The sequence below is a fragment of the Carassius auratus genome, chromosome 15, assembly GCF_003368295.1.
Source record: "Carassius auratus strain Wakin chromosome 15, ASM336829v1, whole genome shotgun sequence".
NCBI lineage: Eukaryota > Metazoa > Chordata > Actinopteri > Cypriniformes > Cyprinidae > Carassius > Carassius auratus.
The window spans coordinates 9,142,898-9,161,651 of record NC_039257.1 but is presented as its reverse complement, the minus strand read 5'-3'; the positions used below and the strand labels follow the sequence as shown (position 1 = coordinate 9,161,651).

The 18,754-nt window shown below is 36.2% G+C and overlaps 2 protein-coding genes across 3 annotated transcripts; one reads left to right on the top strand and one right to left on the bottom strand.

Annotated features, from left to right (window-relative positions):
- Positions 1-602: 602 nt before the first annotated feature.
- dhx16 (DEAH (Asp-Glu-Ala-His) box polypeptide 16) lies at positions 603-14,423 on the bottom strand. Of its 2 annotated transcripts, XM_026282136.1 has the most exons (21): positions 14,331-14,423; positions 13,773-13,975; positions 13,455-13,693; positions 12,744-12,918; positions 12,592-12,648; positions 12,174-12,428; positions 11,383-11,622; positions 10,694-10,882; positions 10,338-10,448; positions 10,055-10,170; positions 8,666-8,876; positions 8,115-8,213; positions 7,338-7,490; positions 6,958-7,098; positions 6,041-6,203; positions 5,596-5,714; positions 5,270-5,337; positions 5,007-5,169; positions 3,527-3,688; positions 2,529-2,702; positions 2,153-2,281 (listed from the first exon to the last, which is right to left on the bottom strand). In XM_026282136.1, exons 2-21 carry the CDS (start codon positions 13,968-13,970, stop codon positions 2,153-2,155), a joined length of 3,162 nt encoding a protein of 1,053 aa, XP_026137921.1. In that variant the 5' UTR covers positions 13,971-13,975; positions 14,331-14,423. The 2 variants fall into 2 exon arrangements, with proteins under 2 accessions (XP_026137920.1, XP_026137921.1); XM_026282135.1 differs by lacking the exon at positions 14,331-14,423 and having other exon boundaries at positions 603-2,281; positions 13,773-13,970.
- On the top strand, positions 14,417-18,602 carry ppt2a.2 (palmitoyl-protein thioesterase 2a, tandem duplicate 2). The gene is made up of 9 exons (XM_026282145.1): positions 14,417-14,482; positions 15,436-15,621; positions 15,939-16,092; positions 16,425-16,520; positions 16,614-16,721; positions 16,812-16,895; positions 17,028-17,112; positions 17,384-17,438; positions 18,133-18,602. Exons 2-9 carry the CDS (start codon positions 15,466-15,468, stop codon positions 18,274-18,276), a joined length of 882 nt encoding a protein of 293 aa, XP_026137930.1. The 5' UTR covers positions 14,417-14,482; positions 15,436-15,465; the 3' UTR covers positions 18,277-18,602.
- The last annotated feature ends 152 nt before the right edge of the window (positions 18,603-18,754 follow it).

The window sequence follows — 18,754 nt, the reverse complement described above, 5'->3', positions numbered from 1 at the left end:
GTTACAAATGATAAGTCCACATTTTTCCTACTCCTCTACATATAACTGGAAATATTTACCATTTAGATGGGAACAATAGGGAAGTTTATGGAGATCTCAGAAAGTCACTTTCTCTTTCTCTCTCACATACACAATGCCTGATAAGTGAGGAGGAAGCACTCTCCCATTCCAGCATGTGAACATTTTATGCATGTATTGATGATAAAGGCTCATACCTTTTGTTGTTGTAAATTACTTTATACCCGTCATACCTGTACCTTTATCTTGTATTAAGTGCTGTTGTCAACACACTGATGCCATTACTGATTCGTGAGAAAGAGAAATGAGACACGAGAGCAACTTTAGATGATAAGATAAACTGTATGCAAAATAGACACGGCTGCATCAGATTTCCAGACTTTTTTTTTAGCAGGAACATATGGTGTTGTGATTAACTGTAGTTTCATTGTTTGAACAAAGCAAGGTAGGAAAGCCTGTTTCTCTCACGGAATAAAAAATAAAAAGATAACTGCAACTTTTTAATCACACAATTTTTTCTTGCAACTGTGGAAAAAAAAAAAGTGTTACAATTGCTAAACAGAATTGTGAGACAAACTCGTGAGTTGCAACTCCAAGAAAAGTCTGAACTTTTTTTTTATTCCGTGGCAGGGTCAGAAAAACAGAACTGTGAGAATGTAAAATTCAAAGAGCATCAGATAAGTTGCCAGTTTGTAAATGAGTCAAAACCCATCCTGTCTGGTCTTTTGATGTTTGATGATTTGGTTTCAAATACTTGAAAAGCGGAGGAACTTTCATAAGTGACCTTATACACTCTCCCTGAAATTTGTAACCTTATGTTTCGGTGAATTCATGGCTAATTAATAAGAATTTGTACAACATCTTTCACAATTTTCATATGATCTAATTATGACCCTCTGAAGGTTAGGTTTAGGGGTGGACCTTGTGCGTACATTCTTCTTTGTATAAAACATATCATATCAATCCATATGAATTTAAAAACCTCCACATTTTCTTAAGATATTCAGTTCACATACACGAAAAAATACATGGAATCTGAAAAACCCTTCAAAAAGAACACAGAATGGAATGCAGAATCTGAAGAAAAAAAAAACCTTTCGAAAAGAATGTAAAACACGTTTTTCAGTTGTTTTTCTGTATGCACTACATGGACGTGTTTGTTTCTTTTTTAAGTTTTAAGTTAAACTTTTAAAAAAAAATACAACTTTTTTTTTTTTAATCCAGCTCATTTGATTGCAAAATGCATTTTCTATGAATCACCCTTAAGTCATGGCCTAGTTTACGTCCAAAAACGATTAAAATCTGGTGTTATTTTGGATCGCATAGTCATAAACGCAATAATATTAACAAACAAGACCATATAATATTGTGCCAATCATTCAAAAAAAAAAAAAACTTTCTGTTGGCTACTCATTGACCAAAGACTAATTTCAGTCTTTCCGTACAACTGGGAGCTTTAGGTGGAAATTACAAAAACTACTGGAAACTACCAATCATTGACTGCTGGCTATATATTAAACTATCAGAACTTTTCTTAGTAAAATATAAAAAGCAGCTCTTGGATTGAGATGATATATCCACACTTGAATATTCTAACAAACTGCAGGGTGTGCCTGTTGTAACACATTAACCTTTCTGCATTGATAAATACTGCCCTTTTATATTGATGTATCAACGGTAAACCCTATTTTCACCTTTGTCTGTGAAATGTATCCATATGACTTTCCCTGAAGTATGAGAATTTCCTCCTGGTTTTCTTCCCTAAACATCATGTACTTTAGACAATTACCAGGAGGTTTAGCACAACATATCACAGAAAACATCTCTGTGTATTTATGAAATCACTTGTCTTAATTACCTACAACAGCATGACCTTTGATCACATTCATCTTTAAATAGTGTCAGAGGTTAGTATATAAATAATAAAAAAACACCACGTGTATACTTGTAATCAAAAATATATTTCCTCATTCAAACACGTGAAAAACAACTTCAGCTGAACATAAAAATTAGGGGTCTCCAAAATCTCCTAGATACTTTCCACAGATCAGCAAATTACCAAACGAAAGGTCTGATAAGGTCTCCCATTGAACACTGCTGTGTCTCACACCGCTGATCTCCAAACATCTCAGGATCAGCCCAGCTCTTCACGGGCTTTGCCTTGTTTGCGGGGCATCTTCTTACTGCTGCTGTCCTCCAGTTCTTTGTTCTTATAATAATGAGGAGCCACTTCCAACAGCCAGCCACTTTCAATCTCGATCACCTACAAAACAGATAGAATGTTTAGAATAAAGCATATTTTTACATTTTCTGAAGAAATATTAAGTGCTTTTTCATGCAAAACTTGCTGACAGGAATGTAGGGTAGTCTTGGTGGTTGCCAAATCTAATGATTTCTAAATCTAATGATTCTAAAGTGCTAGGAGTGGATTTTAGTGCGTTACTATGATGCTTGGATGCGATAACATTAGTGATATCAGACTAAAAATACAGTGAAGGGCGACTCCATACCTGTCTCATGAACTCTTTGGTGGTGAAGACCAGCTCGTGGTAGATCATCCAACGTGGCTGTTCTTCGAAGAGTGAGCTGTTGGGATGGACGAAAACAGTCTGCTGGTGTTTGACTGTTTTATATCCCCCTTTACTCAAGCGTGCCGTGTGGTAGAAATATCCCGCAGTCACCGCCTGGAAGAAAATTGAAGAAAATCACATTTAGATCATAATCTGGTGAAGTTGTACTATAATGTATTGATATTTATTTTGTACACATCTCTAGAAATACTTGGTTTCAATTAAACCGTAGTAGATCACTAAACTACATAACTGACTAATTTTGCAATATTCAATTGCTACTGAAATCAGACAAAAAAAAAGTATTTGTGCACTTATTCATACCACAAATGATTCTTAGTCACCTAACCTGGATTTCATCAATGCCAAACACCTTTAAATAACCAAAAGTATCTGGTAAGATGTAGCAACACAGTCAGCAAATATGTAAGTATCCAGCTATTGTGTTAGTCTGAATTATGAAATACTCTGATGTAAAAAATAACATTGTCTTTTAAATACTGATGAATCATGGTGACACTATAGTCTTTCACAAAACAGGAAGTACAAAAAAAAGAGACACATATTTACTCTTGAAAGCTGATTTCATTAAGTTTGTTTGAATGTTCCCCGTTTAATATTTTTCCTTCACAAATCTTTTTTAACCTGGACTAACAAAACATGTTAACCTTGGGTAAGCCCAATGTGAAAAGCCCTAATAAGACAAGCAAGCACTTACCTTCATAGTAAAAATGCTAATTGTGCCACAAATTCTACTTCAGTGATTTAAGCTGGTAAGGGCCACAAATAAGAGCGTCTTAAAACTTTAAAGTAAATACAGCCTATCAAGGTTAACTAAGGTTCATAAATTCAAGATAGCAATCACATGCAAAGCAGCAAGATTCTGCTCAAACACAATATCACTGGAGGAAGAAAGTGAGGGGGAATAAGGAAATCACCTTGCGAATGGGCACACTGTCACCGCTGCAGCTGGACAGTTCCACTTCGATCCTGTCCATCAACCCCTCCAGCTGATCACGGACATCTCGAGCTCTCTTCATGGAGCGAAACTGGATGAAGTTCTCGAAGCACCACTGAGTGGAGTAACCGCTCTCTACCCACTGAAAGAGAAAGAGAGAAACTATTGAATGCATTTTCCTTTCTGGCAAACAAAAACTGCACGCAACAATAAACAGCGCAAGCAGTGAAGTCTAATTCACGAACTCATGATTCATTCTTTTTACTGATTCAGCCACAAACTGATAAATACTCATTTTTGAGTAAGTGTTTTGGAATCAGACCGTTTCGAATCAATTCCCTCAATGATTTGCAAATATTTTCTGACTTGAACTGAACATGGAGCAACTCCCTAAGAGAGAAGGATGAAAACTCAGGCAGTGAATCGTTCAGAGAATTTACTGAGTTTACAACAGACTCCATCTCTGATTTGAGAATCATCACTTTGGTATGTTCGATTAAAAGTAAAAAGGGAACTACTTTACCCACCAACTTAAAAAAAAAAAAAAGCTCAACTGAATACTAATGAATACAACAATTGTGTCTGCTGTGCATGCAACAACAAACACACCACAAGCAGAGAAGTCGGATTCACAATTGACTCTTATGAACATTACTGTGATTTATACTTTAGGTGATCAGACCATTCTATGAATGGTAGTTCATGTGATAATGTGCAATTAGAGATACATATTGAAATTGTTTTGTTAAAACAAATCAAAAAGTATGGTTGAAAAAATATGAATATTTTACACACACAAAAAAAAAAATATGCATAGAGGGTCCAGTTGAAAGGTTGAATTGATTGGATGAAAAACCTTGTTTTGGAATATAAGACATTTTTACTTTTGGTCCCAAAAAGGCATAAATATTCAGAAGAAATTAAGATATTGTATGGCACCAATACAATCAGGATCAGTAAAGTGAAAACATTACTGTAATTAATGCTTACTAAATACAGCCTGCTTCAGAACTTCAATTATTGAGCACTTCTGTAATCTAGCAACCAAAAAAACTTCTAAACGCTTTATTTTAGATGCCAAATGCTGCCAAAAATGCTTTTTTTAATACAGTGTTTCTGCTGTTTGAACAGTCATTCTTACAAAACACTGTTCATTCCAAAGTTATAATTGTACAAGACAAGAACTTCCTTCTTCAGCATCTACACATAAACACACACGCCCGCAGAGGCCTGCATAACCTGTTCAGCAATGCATCTGCTGCAAAGTCACGCTAGAGGTGAGGAGTATTCTGACAATAACAACTCATTTCTGTTAGCACAAGCATTCAACTGCTGGTCATATGTTCTCCATATAACCATGTATGTGACATGAAAATCTTGAATCTGGGCTGTAAACGTGTATGAAGCTTTAGACTGATTGCTGATCTGAGCGCTATTTCCAAGTGCATACATAAACACACCTGTGTATATACATTGAGCAACACCATGTGATCTCCTCCTGGTACAACGAAATTCATTCGAGCGTTGTCGGCATGAACCACCTTGTCCTTGGGGCGGTAGAAGATGGAGTTGTTCACCGACAGCATGGCCGCTATGGTTAGAATCTCCTCAGAGCACTTATAACTGAAGGACAGAACGATGAGCAATGTTTAAAACATCACGATAACAACTCCAGGTAAAAGGCAATGATGAGTACATAACAAAATTTGCAATTTTGACTTACTGTTCAGAAGCCAGGACCATTTTACTCAGCATGGGGTCCACAGGAAGTTCAGCCATCCTTCGGCCGAGCTACAGTGCAAGAGGAAACAAATAAAGTCAAAACCCTGGATGAAAGAGCTAAATATTGGCATATTTCCAGAGGGGATATTCATAAATGGAAAGCTGCAGTCATTTATTTCTAGTTCATTGATGGGTCCAGAACCCTTATTGACTCCCAGCCTTTTGTTGTAAACCTCTTTGTAAATGTGTTGTGAACACAATTGAATTTACCAAAGTTTGTATTCTATTAAAGCATAATTATAGGATTGTAAAGTTTTTTTTACACACCTTAGTGAGTTCACCGAGGTGGTTAAGGGCGCCCAAGGCATAAAGCTGCTCCAGCGCCAACACCAGTGTTTCGTGAGGAGGAGGATCCATGAAGTCGAAATGAATCAGGTCATTTATGCCTGGCACACAGATCAAGAAAAACACGTTCGATTTTAAGCACATATTAAAATACACATTGTGTTTGATTATAGGGAGTGAATAAGTGTCAGGTCTATTTATTTATGCATTAAAGTTCCAATTAAAAAAAACCACACCACAAAATTGCCTGAGTTACAAAGAAACTCAACACTAGAACCTTAGTGGAATGGCCTAAAAAGCATTTGGACACTTAAGCCATACTTAGCATTGTATGAATATCTTTCTGAGAATTTCATATCCATCAAACTGGCCATGTGGATTTGTCATGGTGAAGTCAGGAAGAAAAAGTCATTTCATTCATTCTTACCGAGACTTTTGAGCAGCAGAACCACATTGCCCAAGTTTGTTCTCTGGATCTCAGGGATGGAGGTCTCTTCCATCTCATGTTTAAATGCCCAGGCGGTGTACAGCCTAAAACATTTCCCAGCAGCCACTCTTCCTGCACGACCTGCTCTCTGATTGGCAGATGCCTGCACAATAACAAAACACATTATCAATCACTGCTTCACAACATCAGTGTTAACCATCATTTAACCTAATTAACTGAAAAGCATTACTATTTTTTTCTCAAAAAAAAAAAAAAAAAAAATCACAAACATTTTATATTTAATATGACTTTTTTACTTAAATGAGTGACTCAAGACTCAAAACAAATGACAATAAATAATAAGTCTGTCTCCATTTACATGTGATTAAGCTCTTCTTATCTTTCTTCTTATTATGGATAATTCATTTTACTTATTAATAATATTAATGTATTAATTAATATGGATACTAAATCGTAATAATTATTATTGTTGCTATAACTGATATATATACACAATATAATTATACTATAATAATGCTATTATTTTATTCTGAATATTACTTATGATTACTGATGATACTGATACTACTAATAATAAACATAAAATGTATGTATTTTATAATAATTTATTAGTACTTATAACTATTAACAATAATCAAGAAAGCAAATAATTATTGTTGCTGTTGCTATTTATAACAATTCTTGATCAATAACGGTTAATACTTACAACAACATTAATAAATGAATGAAACTACATTTTGTAACATTCATAAATCTAAATGTAATTATTGTTTTGGATAAAAGCGTCAGCTAAATGAATAAATGTAAATGAATAAATGTAAATGTCTAATTGTATAACACTTTTGGGTTTCCTGCATACGTTACAGATCAATGCTGTTGCTAGAAGCTTCTCTTACTCGTGAACAGGGAGTGACAATAAGAGATTCCATTCCTGTTCTTGCGTTGTAGCTCTTTTGTTTGCAGAAACCTGGATCAATGACGTAGATGATGCCGTCGATGGTGAGAGACGTCTCTGCGATATTTGTGGCCACCACGACCTGCAGCCCAAAAACACCACACACAGTTACTAAAGAAATTCATATTCAGAGTTAAGCACATTTATCAAGATGATCGAACAAAATATAGAAAAACATTTTCATAAGATTTTGCATCTCTGTGTCTGGATTGCCTGATTTTACTTTGGATAAAAGCATTAGCTAAGAAAACATTTTCAACTAAATATGAGTAATCTTCCACAGATTTGAACAGACATGCTGCCCCCTGCTGGTGCTCTTACTTTGCGTGCTCCAGGCGGAGTGGGATTGAAGATCTTGGCCTGCATGTCTGAAGGCAAGTTGGCATAGATGGGCAGAACAATGAGTTCAGATATCTTCGAGCCCAGTCTCCTACATCTCTCCTGTAGAAGTTCACAGCATGCTTCAATCTCCTCCTGCAACACCAGAGCACACCGTAAACGTCAATATTACCAATAGAAATATCATTATACTATTGATGGTCCACAAACTGTCCTGATATACAAATACCAGAACATTCAATCTTTCTGGCTCATTACAGATTTTCTATTTCGACAAACAAAGCATTTTTTTTATTTATTTTACATCAGTGCATTTTATTTCTTTATTGATAAACAGTGGAAAGAGACAGGAAATGGATGTAGGGTTAGTTTAGTGTAAATATATTTAGTGCATGTTGTTAGTAGTCGCTGCAGCTCCAATATAATACCTCTGGCACCCTTGTTACCAATACATCTTATAAATACATATTAAAATATACCTGATATAAACAGTTTAATTATGAAATCATTTTTAATTTTACGTTTACTTGCATAGCACTTTCCACAACATATCAATTCAAAGCAGTATGTTATCATCAACCAGCCAGAAGTGACTGTGTCAAAAATCGATAGTGACGTATTGGAAAAGCTTTTTACTGCTACGTCATGACTCAGACGCAACACAGCTACTCTTAATAGATGTATGCACTGATAGATACGGCTCAAGTCCATCGACAAAGGAAGTATGAACTATAAACAGACTGAGTGCCAAGGACTGACCTGTCCTGTGAGGAACACCAGTACGTCTCCTGGCGGCTGAGTGACATGGATCTGTAGCACTGACACAACACATGCTTCCAGGTAGTCGGCCTCCGGAGCCTGAAGCAAGAGTCAAATGTTATTAGCAATATGCAATGTACAAATGAAGGCAAAAATAGATCAGAGAAATCACAACTGGATTCTTACCCCATGTCAGAGAAAGTATAGTCGATAAATTTATAATTATTTATGTTATGACTAATATCGGATAAATGGCTGATATTAAAATTCTACACTATTTAGACTAAATAAATCAATTAAAATCATTTTAAATGCTAAAAAGTTAATTTAAGTATCAGAACATTACATGAAAAACAATTCACTTGTTGATTATATATGACAGTGCTATTAATTTTCCTTTTTTAATTTTGAATCTTAATGAGCCTTAGAGTTCATCTAAATACAAAAATAAACATGCACGATTAAATATACAATACATTACATTTCACCCCTAATATATGTGTCATCGTATGACAAACTGAATGTCTTTTGCTTTAACCACGGTCTATTACCTTCGTGTAGTAGATATCCACGGGAAACCTACGACCTGGAATCCTAAATACTGGTGCGTCATCAAAGAAGCAGGAGAAGCGCTCTGTGTCCAGAGTGGCGCTGGCCACCAGAACCTTCAGATCAGGGCGGAAACGTGCAATGTCTTTGATTAGACCGAAGAGGATGTCTGTGTGCAAGGTTCGCTCGTGGGCCTCATCGATGATGATCACACTGATCACAGACAAAACAGACAATTAAAAAGCAATGTTGGCAGTCATATTTTAAACTGTCAAAAATATTACATCTGTAAAGGTAAACTTCTATATCATACAAAATTAAAAAGATCAAATATTCAAATATTATTTTCTGTAAAGTAAGAGTCCTTAAATTACATAGAGTAAATATCAAAGGGATAGTTCAGAAAAAAATTAAAATTCTGTCACGTAACCCGCAAGACCTTCATTTAGCTTCGGAACACAAATTAAGATATTTTTTATGAAATCCGAGAGCTTTCCATCCCTCCCATAGACAGCAAGCATCCTTACACAGTCAGGGATGGGGGAAGTTGTGGGGAATTCGGGGGAAGTTGTGGCCTAATGATTAGATTTTGACTCCTAAGCCTAAGGTTGTGGGTTCGAGTCTCGGGCCGGCAATACCATGACTGAGGTGCCCTCGAGCAAGGCACCGAACCCCCAACTTCTCCTTGGGCTCTGCAGTATAAGTGCTGCCCACTGCTTCGGTGTGTGTTCACAGTGTGTGGGTGTGTGTTCACTGCTGTGTGTGTGCACTTCGGATGGGTTAAATGCAGAGCACGAATTCTGAGTATGGGTCACAATACTTGGCTGTATGTCACTGTCGCTTCACTTCAAGGATCAGAAACGCAGCAAGGAGATCGTTAAAATGATCCATGTGACATCTGGGGCTCAACCGTAATATTACGAAGCTACGAGAACACAAAGAAAACAAAAATAACAACTTTATTCAACAATTCGTCTCCTCTGCATCATGCTATAGTGCCATTTTTGAGAGTATCATGTACGTAAAAAATATATGTATGCACATACGCTGTGTATGTGAAACTCTCCAAAATGGTGCTATAGCGTGACACGGAGGAGACGAATTGTTAAATAAAAAAAGTTATTTTTGTACTACTCTGGTAGCTTTGTAATATTACAGTTTAACGATACCCTTGTTACATTTCGGAGCCTTGATCTTGGTAGTACCCTTGCTGTCTATGGGAGGGTCAGAGAGCTGTCAGAATGCATCAGAAATATCTCAATTTGTGTTCAGAAGATGAATGAAGGTCTTACGGGTTTGGAACGACATCAGGGTGAGTCATTCATGACAGAATTTTCATTTTTGGGTGAACTAACCCTTTAAAATATTAACCGTGTGAGATAAGTTTTCACCTGTAGCTGGCGAGGTCGGGCTCTGTAAGAAACTCTCTGAGTAACATGCCGTCAGTCATGTACTTCAGGATCGTGCGTTCTGACGTACAGTCTTCAAAACGGATGCTGTAGCCCACCTGTGGAAAATATGGCAACATCGCTGATCAAAAAACTACAAATCTGCCACAAAGATAAACTACAATGTTCAAGTATGCAAATATTTTAACTGTACAAATTTGAAGGCTCATCATATAGAAAAATCACACATTTAGTAAGCATTAAATTTCCAAAAAAATTTCCTGACCTCATTTCCTAATTTGACGTTCATTTCCTGTGCGACTCTGGCTGCTACAGACATGGCCGCCACTCTTCGAGGTTGAGTACAGCCAATCTTCATTCCTCCGTTAGTGTACCCCTGATAAAGAAAAGAGGAAATTATCAAGAAATGGAACCTTTTTTCTTTTTCTTACGTTTTTTGATCACATTTTTTTTTTTTTAATGTAATGGAATTATAGCTAATGTGTACTATTAATGCTCACACATCAAACTTTAAAAAAGAGGCACTGCATGTTCCAGATACTTTATATTCTTGTGTGAAGAAAGGCAAAAATTTTAAAACTATCTTCCAGGAAATATTTTTTTTTTGTTACAAGTACGAACATCTTCCAGGAGATACTGAGGGATCTGGGTGGTCTTGCCAGATCCGGTTTCACCCTCTATGACCAACATCTGGTGGTCCCTGATGGCAGCGAGGAGATCTTCTCGGTAAGGAAAGATGGGGAGGCTGCGTCTCACTTCCTGGATGGACAGCTTCTGCTTCTCAGCTTGTGATAACTCGGGTTCACTTTCCTGAAGAAAATAGGAAGATACAATATTGTTATTATTTCTTTTATAAAAGACATGGAAATATGTGACTCTGGGCCACAAAAGCAGTCTTGAGTCGCTGGGGTATGTTTGTAGCAATAACCAAGAAAACATTGTATGGGTCAAAATTATTGATTTTTCTTTTATGCCAAAAATCATTAGTGTATCGAGTAAAGATCATGTTCCATGAAGATATTTTGTAAATTTCCAACAGTAAATATATCAAAACTTAATTCTGAACTAGTAATATGCATTGGATTCATTATGCATTCATTTGGACAACTAAAAAGATGATTTTCTCAGTATTTTGATTTCTTGGCAGTTGGCACCCTCAGATACCAGATATTTTAATAGTTGTATCACGGCCAATTATTGTCCGATCCTAATAAACCATACATCAACGGAAAGTTTCTTTGTTCAGCTTTACACTTAAGACTGGTTTTGTATCTCATGATGTGTGTAAAATATAATTCAGTGATGTTCACCATTTCTGACAGTGTTCCTTTCATAGTAATGGCCGTGCTGACGAAGTTGATCATCTCCTCTTCCTCTAGAATGAGCTGGTATCTCTCCTGCTCCTCCTTTATCCGGCGTTCCCGCTCTTCTCTGGCCCCGAACTGCAGGGTGGCAGTGGCCACTCTCGCCTCCTCCCAGCGGCCCTGCTCCCCACCTCCCTCTCTGGGAGTCTCTTCAAACTCCAGCTCCATGTCTTTCTGAGGAATGGACTGAAAGCAGGGGACAAAGAGGACAAGAGAAAAACTATTCAATATTTCATAATAAAGTATGTCAAATAAATATTTGTATGAATGTCCAATAACACATATACACTACTGCTCAAAGTTATGGGTTTGATAAGATGTTTCTCTTCTGTTTCTCTCTTCAAGGCTGCATTTATTTGACCAAAAACACAGTAAAAACAGTAATACTGTGAAGCATTATTCCAATTTAAGTTTTCTATTATAATATATTTTAAAATGTAATTTATTCCCGTAATGCAAATCTTAAATTTCAGCACTATTAATCCAGTTGTCAGTGTCACATGATCCTTCAGAAATCATTCTAATATGAACTAAAAGAACAGCATTCATTTGAAATAGAAATAGAATAGTCTTGAGTCACTTTTTTAAATTTAATGCATCCCTGATGAATAAAAGCACTAATTTATGAATTATATGAAAAATTGAAACCTTGATATTAGGTACTGCTAACTGATTTAAATATCCCAGTCTTGTCAGTTTGTATTAAAATATCCCATAATCCTCCTGTAGCTCATCACCTTGTTTCTTTTCTCCTCTGGCATGTAGTATCTGTTCTTTCTCTCCTCTTTTTCTTTCGCTCCAGCTTTCTTGTAGTCTCGGGCCAGGTCTCTGACCTTCCGCTTGTATTCTAAATCTTTCTTTTCCCGTTCTGTGAGGTTCTGAGTGGAGAAGAGGTATTCCTCGTCCTTAATTTCAGCCTCGAGGTCATCAATCTTCTCCTGCTCTCTTTTGCTCAGATACTGCCATCGGGACTGTTTCCTTAACTCTGGAAGCTGAAGAGACCACACTGAATGTTAACAGATATCATTGCTTCTTCGTACAGATTTCTACAAACTGGAATATTGTATTAATCAGGTCAACATGTTCGCATCATAAAATGTTAAATTAACAAAATAACATTCTTGTGCATGCAAGTACAATTTAAGACTTCGTCACCATTTTCTTTTTATCCTCTTCATCCATTTTGAGTTTTTTTTGAGCTTCCTCATAAGCCTGCGAGGATGAAATCAGACAACGCACATCATTAGCACTCATAATTTCCTAGATCATACCACGAAACTAGTAGACAAGAACTTGCTTAGCTTTACCTTTTTGTCGTTTCTCTCAAGTATGTGTCTCGTCTTGTCTTTGTCCTTCTGTTTCACTCGTTCAGCAAATGCATCCCTCTCTTCCAGATCTTGAATTCTCTCTCTCTCTTCCCGCTCCCATTCTTCCTCCTCATCTTCTTTAGCAGCTTTTTTTGGCTCGTCCATGACTTTAGTGCTAAAAGAGTCAAAGACCAAACAAGAGAAACCACTGAGAACAAAAGTACAGTAATGAAATGCATAGTTGCCCCTTTCTGATTGAACGAGACAAATTTAAAGCCTTTTATTGAAAATGTTTTGTATTAGCCCCGGGCTTTTGAAACTGGGGTCCGGGGACACACAGGGAACCAGGGAGTGCTAGGGTTTGATGTAATTATATAATTCATAATTAATAATTAAAATAAAGAATAAAATAAATAATTTAATTTAAATACATCCAAAAGAGACTGAAGTAAACAAATTGGCAAAACAATCAATGAATGAATAAACCAATGAAATACATGTAATGGAAATGGTACAGTAGGGGAAAAAATATTAATGTAACTTCATAGAAACTAAATATATATTCCAAATATTTTTTGCATTTTATGATGTTTTTCTTTCACAGTACAAATTCTGCATACAATTAAATTTTAGAATGGGGGTCCATCGCAAGAGGATCTTCATATTTGGGGGTCTGCAGCATCTAACAGATCGACAGCCCGACATAATTACCTCTTTTTGCTGTCCTCTTCACTGGACGATGAACTTTCGTCTCGTTTCTGTCGGAGGTGTTTTCTCTTCTTTCCTTTGTCCCGGTCTTTACTTTTCTTCTCTTTTCCTCTTTCTCTTGCCGTCTCGCCATCACTCTCGCTGTCCTCCAAAAGAGTGTAGGTCCGGTTCTTTCTCTCCATTTCCATGACTTGTCGTTCCACGGCCCGGGCAGGTTTTTCTGCCACATGTTTTTTGGGAGCCTGAAATGGATAGTCATTAAATGTAAGTGTATATCTTAATTTATGAATTCCATTAAACATACTGAGTAAACACACTTACTTTGTTGTACAGCTCATGTGCAAACGCTGTGATTCTTTGATCAATATCAATGGTTCCAGTTTGCTCAAGCCGAGCCACAAAGTCCTGAGGTCCAGAAGACTTCTGCACCAGACCGATCATGAACTGGGCCACATATCGGTCACTCAAACCCAGTATGTCATGGAGTTGGTCACTAACCCACTGTTCCAGATTGGCCATTGTGACTGCACACGAACACAACACATATATGATATAGTATTACACGAGACTGTATCAATACAATTTTCACCATAATATAATGTGAAACACCAGATAACACTCTCGTAACCAACTCGAATTCAAATTTTCATTAAAATAAGCAGTCAAATTATATTGTAAGTGAAATTTATGTGTACAAGAAAATTTCTGTAGAAACCGAGACATAACCGACATAAAAATTAGCAGTACGTTAGGTCAACAGCGGACACTTAATTATATTTATTTATTGCTGTAGTTGAAAACAGCCGCACCGTGTACAGTCAGATGTGTTTTATACACATACACGACTGTATCATAATTCAGAAGAAACTTCATACTTACGTTAGCGTAGCGTCTCCACACGCTTTCTCCTATGAAAACATGAAAGCTGCATCCGGGTCACTACGGACTGTGCGCGACCTGTCAAAATAAAAGTCCGGAGTAACACGTTCAGACCTGGTCTAGCAATAGACACAAACTAAGCGAATACATAGGTAATATTTATATGGAATTGGTCTATATTTGATCTGGTTTGTAGTTGTCGCTAACTGTTCTGCTATGATTTTTGATAATTCATGTAAAAATTAAATTATCGCTTAGATCGTCAATTAATCAGACGGCGTGGTCACGTGGTACATGTTACTTTTCTCAGTGCACATCTAGATAATTAGATAAAAATATTAGATATATGTTACTGGCTGGATATTATTTCATGCACCGATGCTTGGAGACAACAGACTGTAAAGTTTAGATATTTTAGTGTTTCCACTGAACCGTGTTATTTGAATCCTGTATAGTTTGCGGAACAAAACGAACATATATGATTCCTGTCAAAATACAAGTCTACATTGAAAGCGTTCAGAGCACCAGATGTGCCATGCTTAAATATGAATCGTTATATTTCCCGGTGGACGCGTCGAATGGATTTCCTATTAAAACGAATGGGAAATATAATGCCCACCTAAGACATAATTCATTACAAATGTCCTTAAAACTTTTTATGTATATTTTGTAAAATCATATATAGCTACATTTTGTAAAGAATGTTCAAAACTATGTATTTTAGTTTATCAGTGACTGGTAGCTTAAATATATTTAGTGCTCCGAAAGATTAAAACTGTTGAGCCCTTTGTAGAAACTCCTATTTAACTTGCATTCAGTAAGAAAATTATATACGTAAACAATGTGACATATTCTCAAGTAGTAGCATGCAATGCATTTCTTTGATGAACCACATCATCTGGTGAGAAAGAGGAAGTGGTTGATATAAGCATCACCTCAAACTGTGACAGAACATCACATGCGGAACAACTTACCAGATATAAACATCTCGAATCTAGATTGCGCTTCAGCTCTTTCGGCAGAACGTGTTGTCACCCTTGGGATTGTATGCTTGGAACCTACTAAAATTTTTATTAAAGAAATAAAAATTGGTTTCAATTTATAGATTATTGAGAGATATCGTCGGAGTGCCTTTATGGGGGGATTGATGACTGATGGCTGCAGACCATGTGTTGTTGTATGGGCTGTATTTCTTCTGTCCTCCGTCATGGGATACAGACCAGTTATTGTTGTCCACGGGATATTAGATGGACCCAGACAGTTTGATATTTTGGCTAAATTTATCAATCAGGTAAGATCATTTGATTTTTTTATTTTCATTTTTTATTTAACCTCATTTTTATTAGGCCTATATAAGTTCATTTAATGTAATTAAAATAACTAATGCACTTCTATTTGTATTTTTACATCATATTTTAAATGTTCCATTATATTGTGATTTTAAAAAGATTTTAAACCAAAAAAAAAATGTTGGCACCAAAACTTGAAATGCAGAAAAAGATCATTTTTAAAGTTATTTCAGTTCCATCTTACAGTTCACTATATTTGGTAGTTCTCCTTTTTATCAAGGATGAAACTCACCAACTTCTGTTTTCCACTGTGTTTTAGTCTCATCCAGGTACCAAAGTGACCACACTAGCACTTTATGACTACATTAGCAGTATGAAGCCACTTTGGCAACAGGTAGATGGATTCAGAGAGGCCGTCAGACCCATCATGGAGAGCGCTGATGATGGTGTCCATCTCATCTGCTTCTCACAAGGTCATCTAAATTTATATCCAATAAGACATTTGTTACATATACACCATTCAAAAGTCTCTTATTCTCACCGCAGCTGCATTTATTTGATCAAAAATCCAGTAAAAACAGTAATATTCTGAAATAATATTTCAGTTTAAAATAACTTTTTTCTGTTTTGATATATTTCAAAGTGTATTTTAATGCTGTGATGGCAAAGCTGAATTTTTGATCTATTTAATGCATCCTTTCTAAAAATAAATAAATAAACATTCATATTTTGGGGGCAAAAATCATACTGTCTCCAAACTTTTGAATGGCACTGTTTAACTGTTTTTCATATCATATTTTCAAAGGTGGATTGATATGCCGAGGACTTCTTGCAACCCTGCCGACGCACAATGTTCACTCTCTGATATTACTGTCTTCACCACTAGCTGGACAGTATGGAGGTCAGTCCGTCCTGTCCTCCCTTCATTACACACACCACAACATCTCTTTTCTTTAAAGAAGCGCTTGTAAGTGTTTTCTCCATGCTTTTACAGATTCATCTTATTTGAAATATTTTTTCCCTAAATTTATCAAGTCAAGACTGTACAATTTTTGTTACACTACATACGGACAACGGATATCTATCTGCAATTACTGGAATGGTAAGTGGATGTGTCACTTTCATGCAAATCAGTGTTCTGCATTTCATTTGATTCACAGCACATCCTTCTCTGTCTTGTTCTTCCCTCTAGATCCACACCAAAGAGAGAGATACTTAAAAAGCAGCATCTATCTCGCCCCACTGAATGGAGAAATAGAGCATGCCAATTCAACAGGTAATTTCAGACAACATGGCTTTTGCTATCCTGTGTTTATACGCTGCTCAGATGACAGCGTTTGCTTGGGTTGTTTGTGCACTTTCAATTCAGTGGCCTTGATTTGTGTTGTATGCTGCTGTTCTCTTGCAGCGTGGCGAGACAGTTTCTTGCGCATACAGAAGCTGGTGCTGATCGGTGGACAAGATGACGGCGTTATTACACCATGGGAGTCAAGGTCTCTGCAAATATTTCATCACGGGACATTGATCATCTAAAGTTTGTCGGAGTTAGAAATCATCAAAGTCTTACATGCTGGGAAAGGGTTAATGTGGTGTTTAGCAGACTGGAATGAATATGAGAAACATGTAGAGGGGCGTTTGAACTTCAAAAGGTCTTATAGGATTATGTGGTGGATTTTTAGAGCATGTTTTTAATCTCTACAACTCAGGCCCTGAATAAAAGTAATTTCACATCTTTTTACAGTTTATCTCTTTTTCCCCCCGCAGTATTTTTGGGTTTTATGACAGTAATGAAACTGTGGTTGAGATGGAAAAGCAGGATGTGAGTGGATACATTTGTTCCTATAATCATTTTGTAAAACTACTTTTGATTTTATTTAGTTTGTTAAAGGAAATGTACTCACTCTCAGGCAATCCGTGGTGTACATGAGTTTGTGTCTTTATTTAAACAGATTTGGAGAAATTTAGCATGATATCAACTGCTAAATAATGAATCCTTTGCAATCAATGGGTGCCGTCAGAATGAGAACACGAGTCCAGTCTATCAGTTGCTATCTTGTGAAGTAAAAAGCGTTTGTGAGATAAAAAAAATCCATCAAGATGTTTTTAACTTAAAATCATTGCATCTAGATAAAGATTTTTATCTATAATATTGCTTTCTACAGTGAAAAAGCCATCTTGTCTGAATCAGGAGAGAAATATGCACAAATCAGACACCATTTTCATGCAAAAAAAGTCGAGGATTTTAAGAGTCATGTGGATTATTGTGATGTTTTTATCAGCTGTTTGGACTCTCATTCTGACGGCACCCATTCACTGCAGATGATCTGTTGGTGAACAAGTGATGTAATAAATTTAGCCAATTCAGTTCTTATGAAGAAACAATCTCTTCTATATCTTAGATTGCCTGAGGGTGGGTTTTCATCAGATTTAAATTTTTTGATTAATTATTCCTTTAATGCTTTGAATTTAGTGGTGCAGTTTAGTTGTCCTAATCATTTTTCCATTTTCCCCAGTGGTATCTGAGAGATGCTTTTGGCTTGAAAACACTGAACTCAGAGGGAGCCGTGGTCAAGTGTGTCGTCCCTGGTGTACACCATACTTCCTGGCATTCAAACCTCACAGTTTACAAGAACTGCATAGACAAGTGGCTCACCTAATCTAAGGAGAAGGACAAAAGGAAACTGATCTTGTTACATGCATATGCACAATCCTCAATGTAATCATGTATCATGTAGATTATGATTGTAAACGTATTAATCACCTAAGATTTTTTATTTTTGCTGACATAATGTGATCCATTTTTTTCTATAGTTAAAGTTTGCTATATAATATATAGTTTTCTATCTATTTTCTAGTTTTCTAATCATTTTGAATATTGTAGGAAAGTTATTCTGTCCTGCCACCACAGATAATCCAAGTCTAATGTTCAATTTTAACAAATGAAATTATAAAATAAATTAATAAATTGTTATAAAAAATGCAAAAATGTGTTTGTCAAGGGCTATACAACTTGTTATTATTAATTATTACAATTAATGGCAAAATCGAATGTTTGGAAATGTAACTTTCTCCTGACACACATAGAAATTACTGACTTAAAGCAATAGAAATAGAACATAGAAATAAATGATTTAA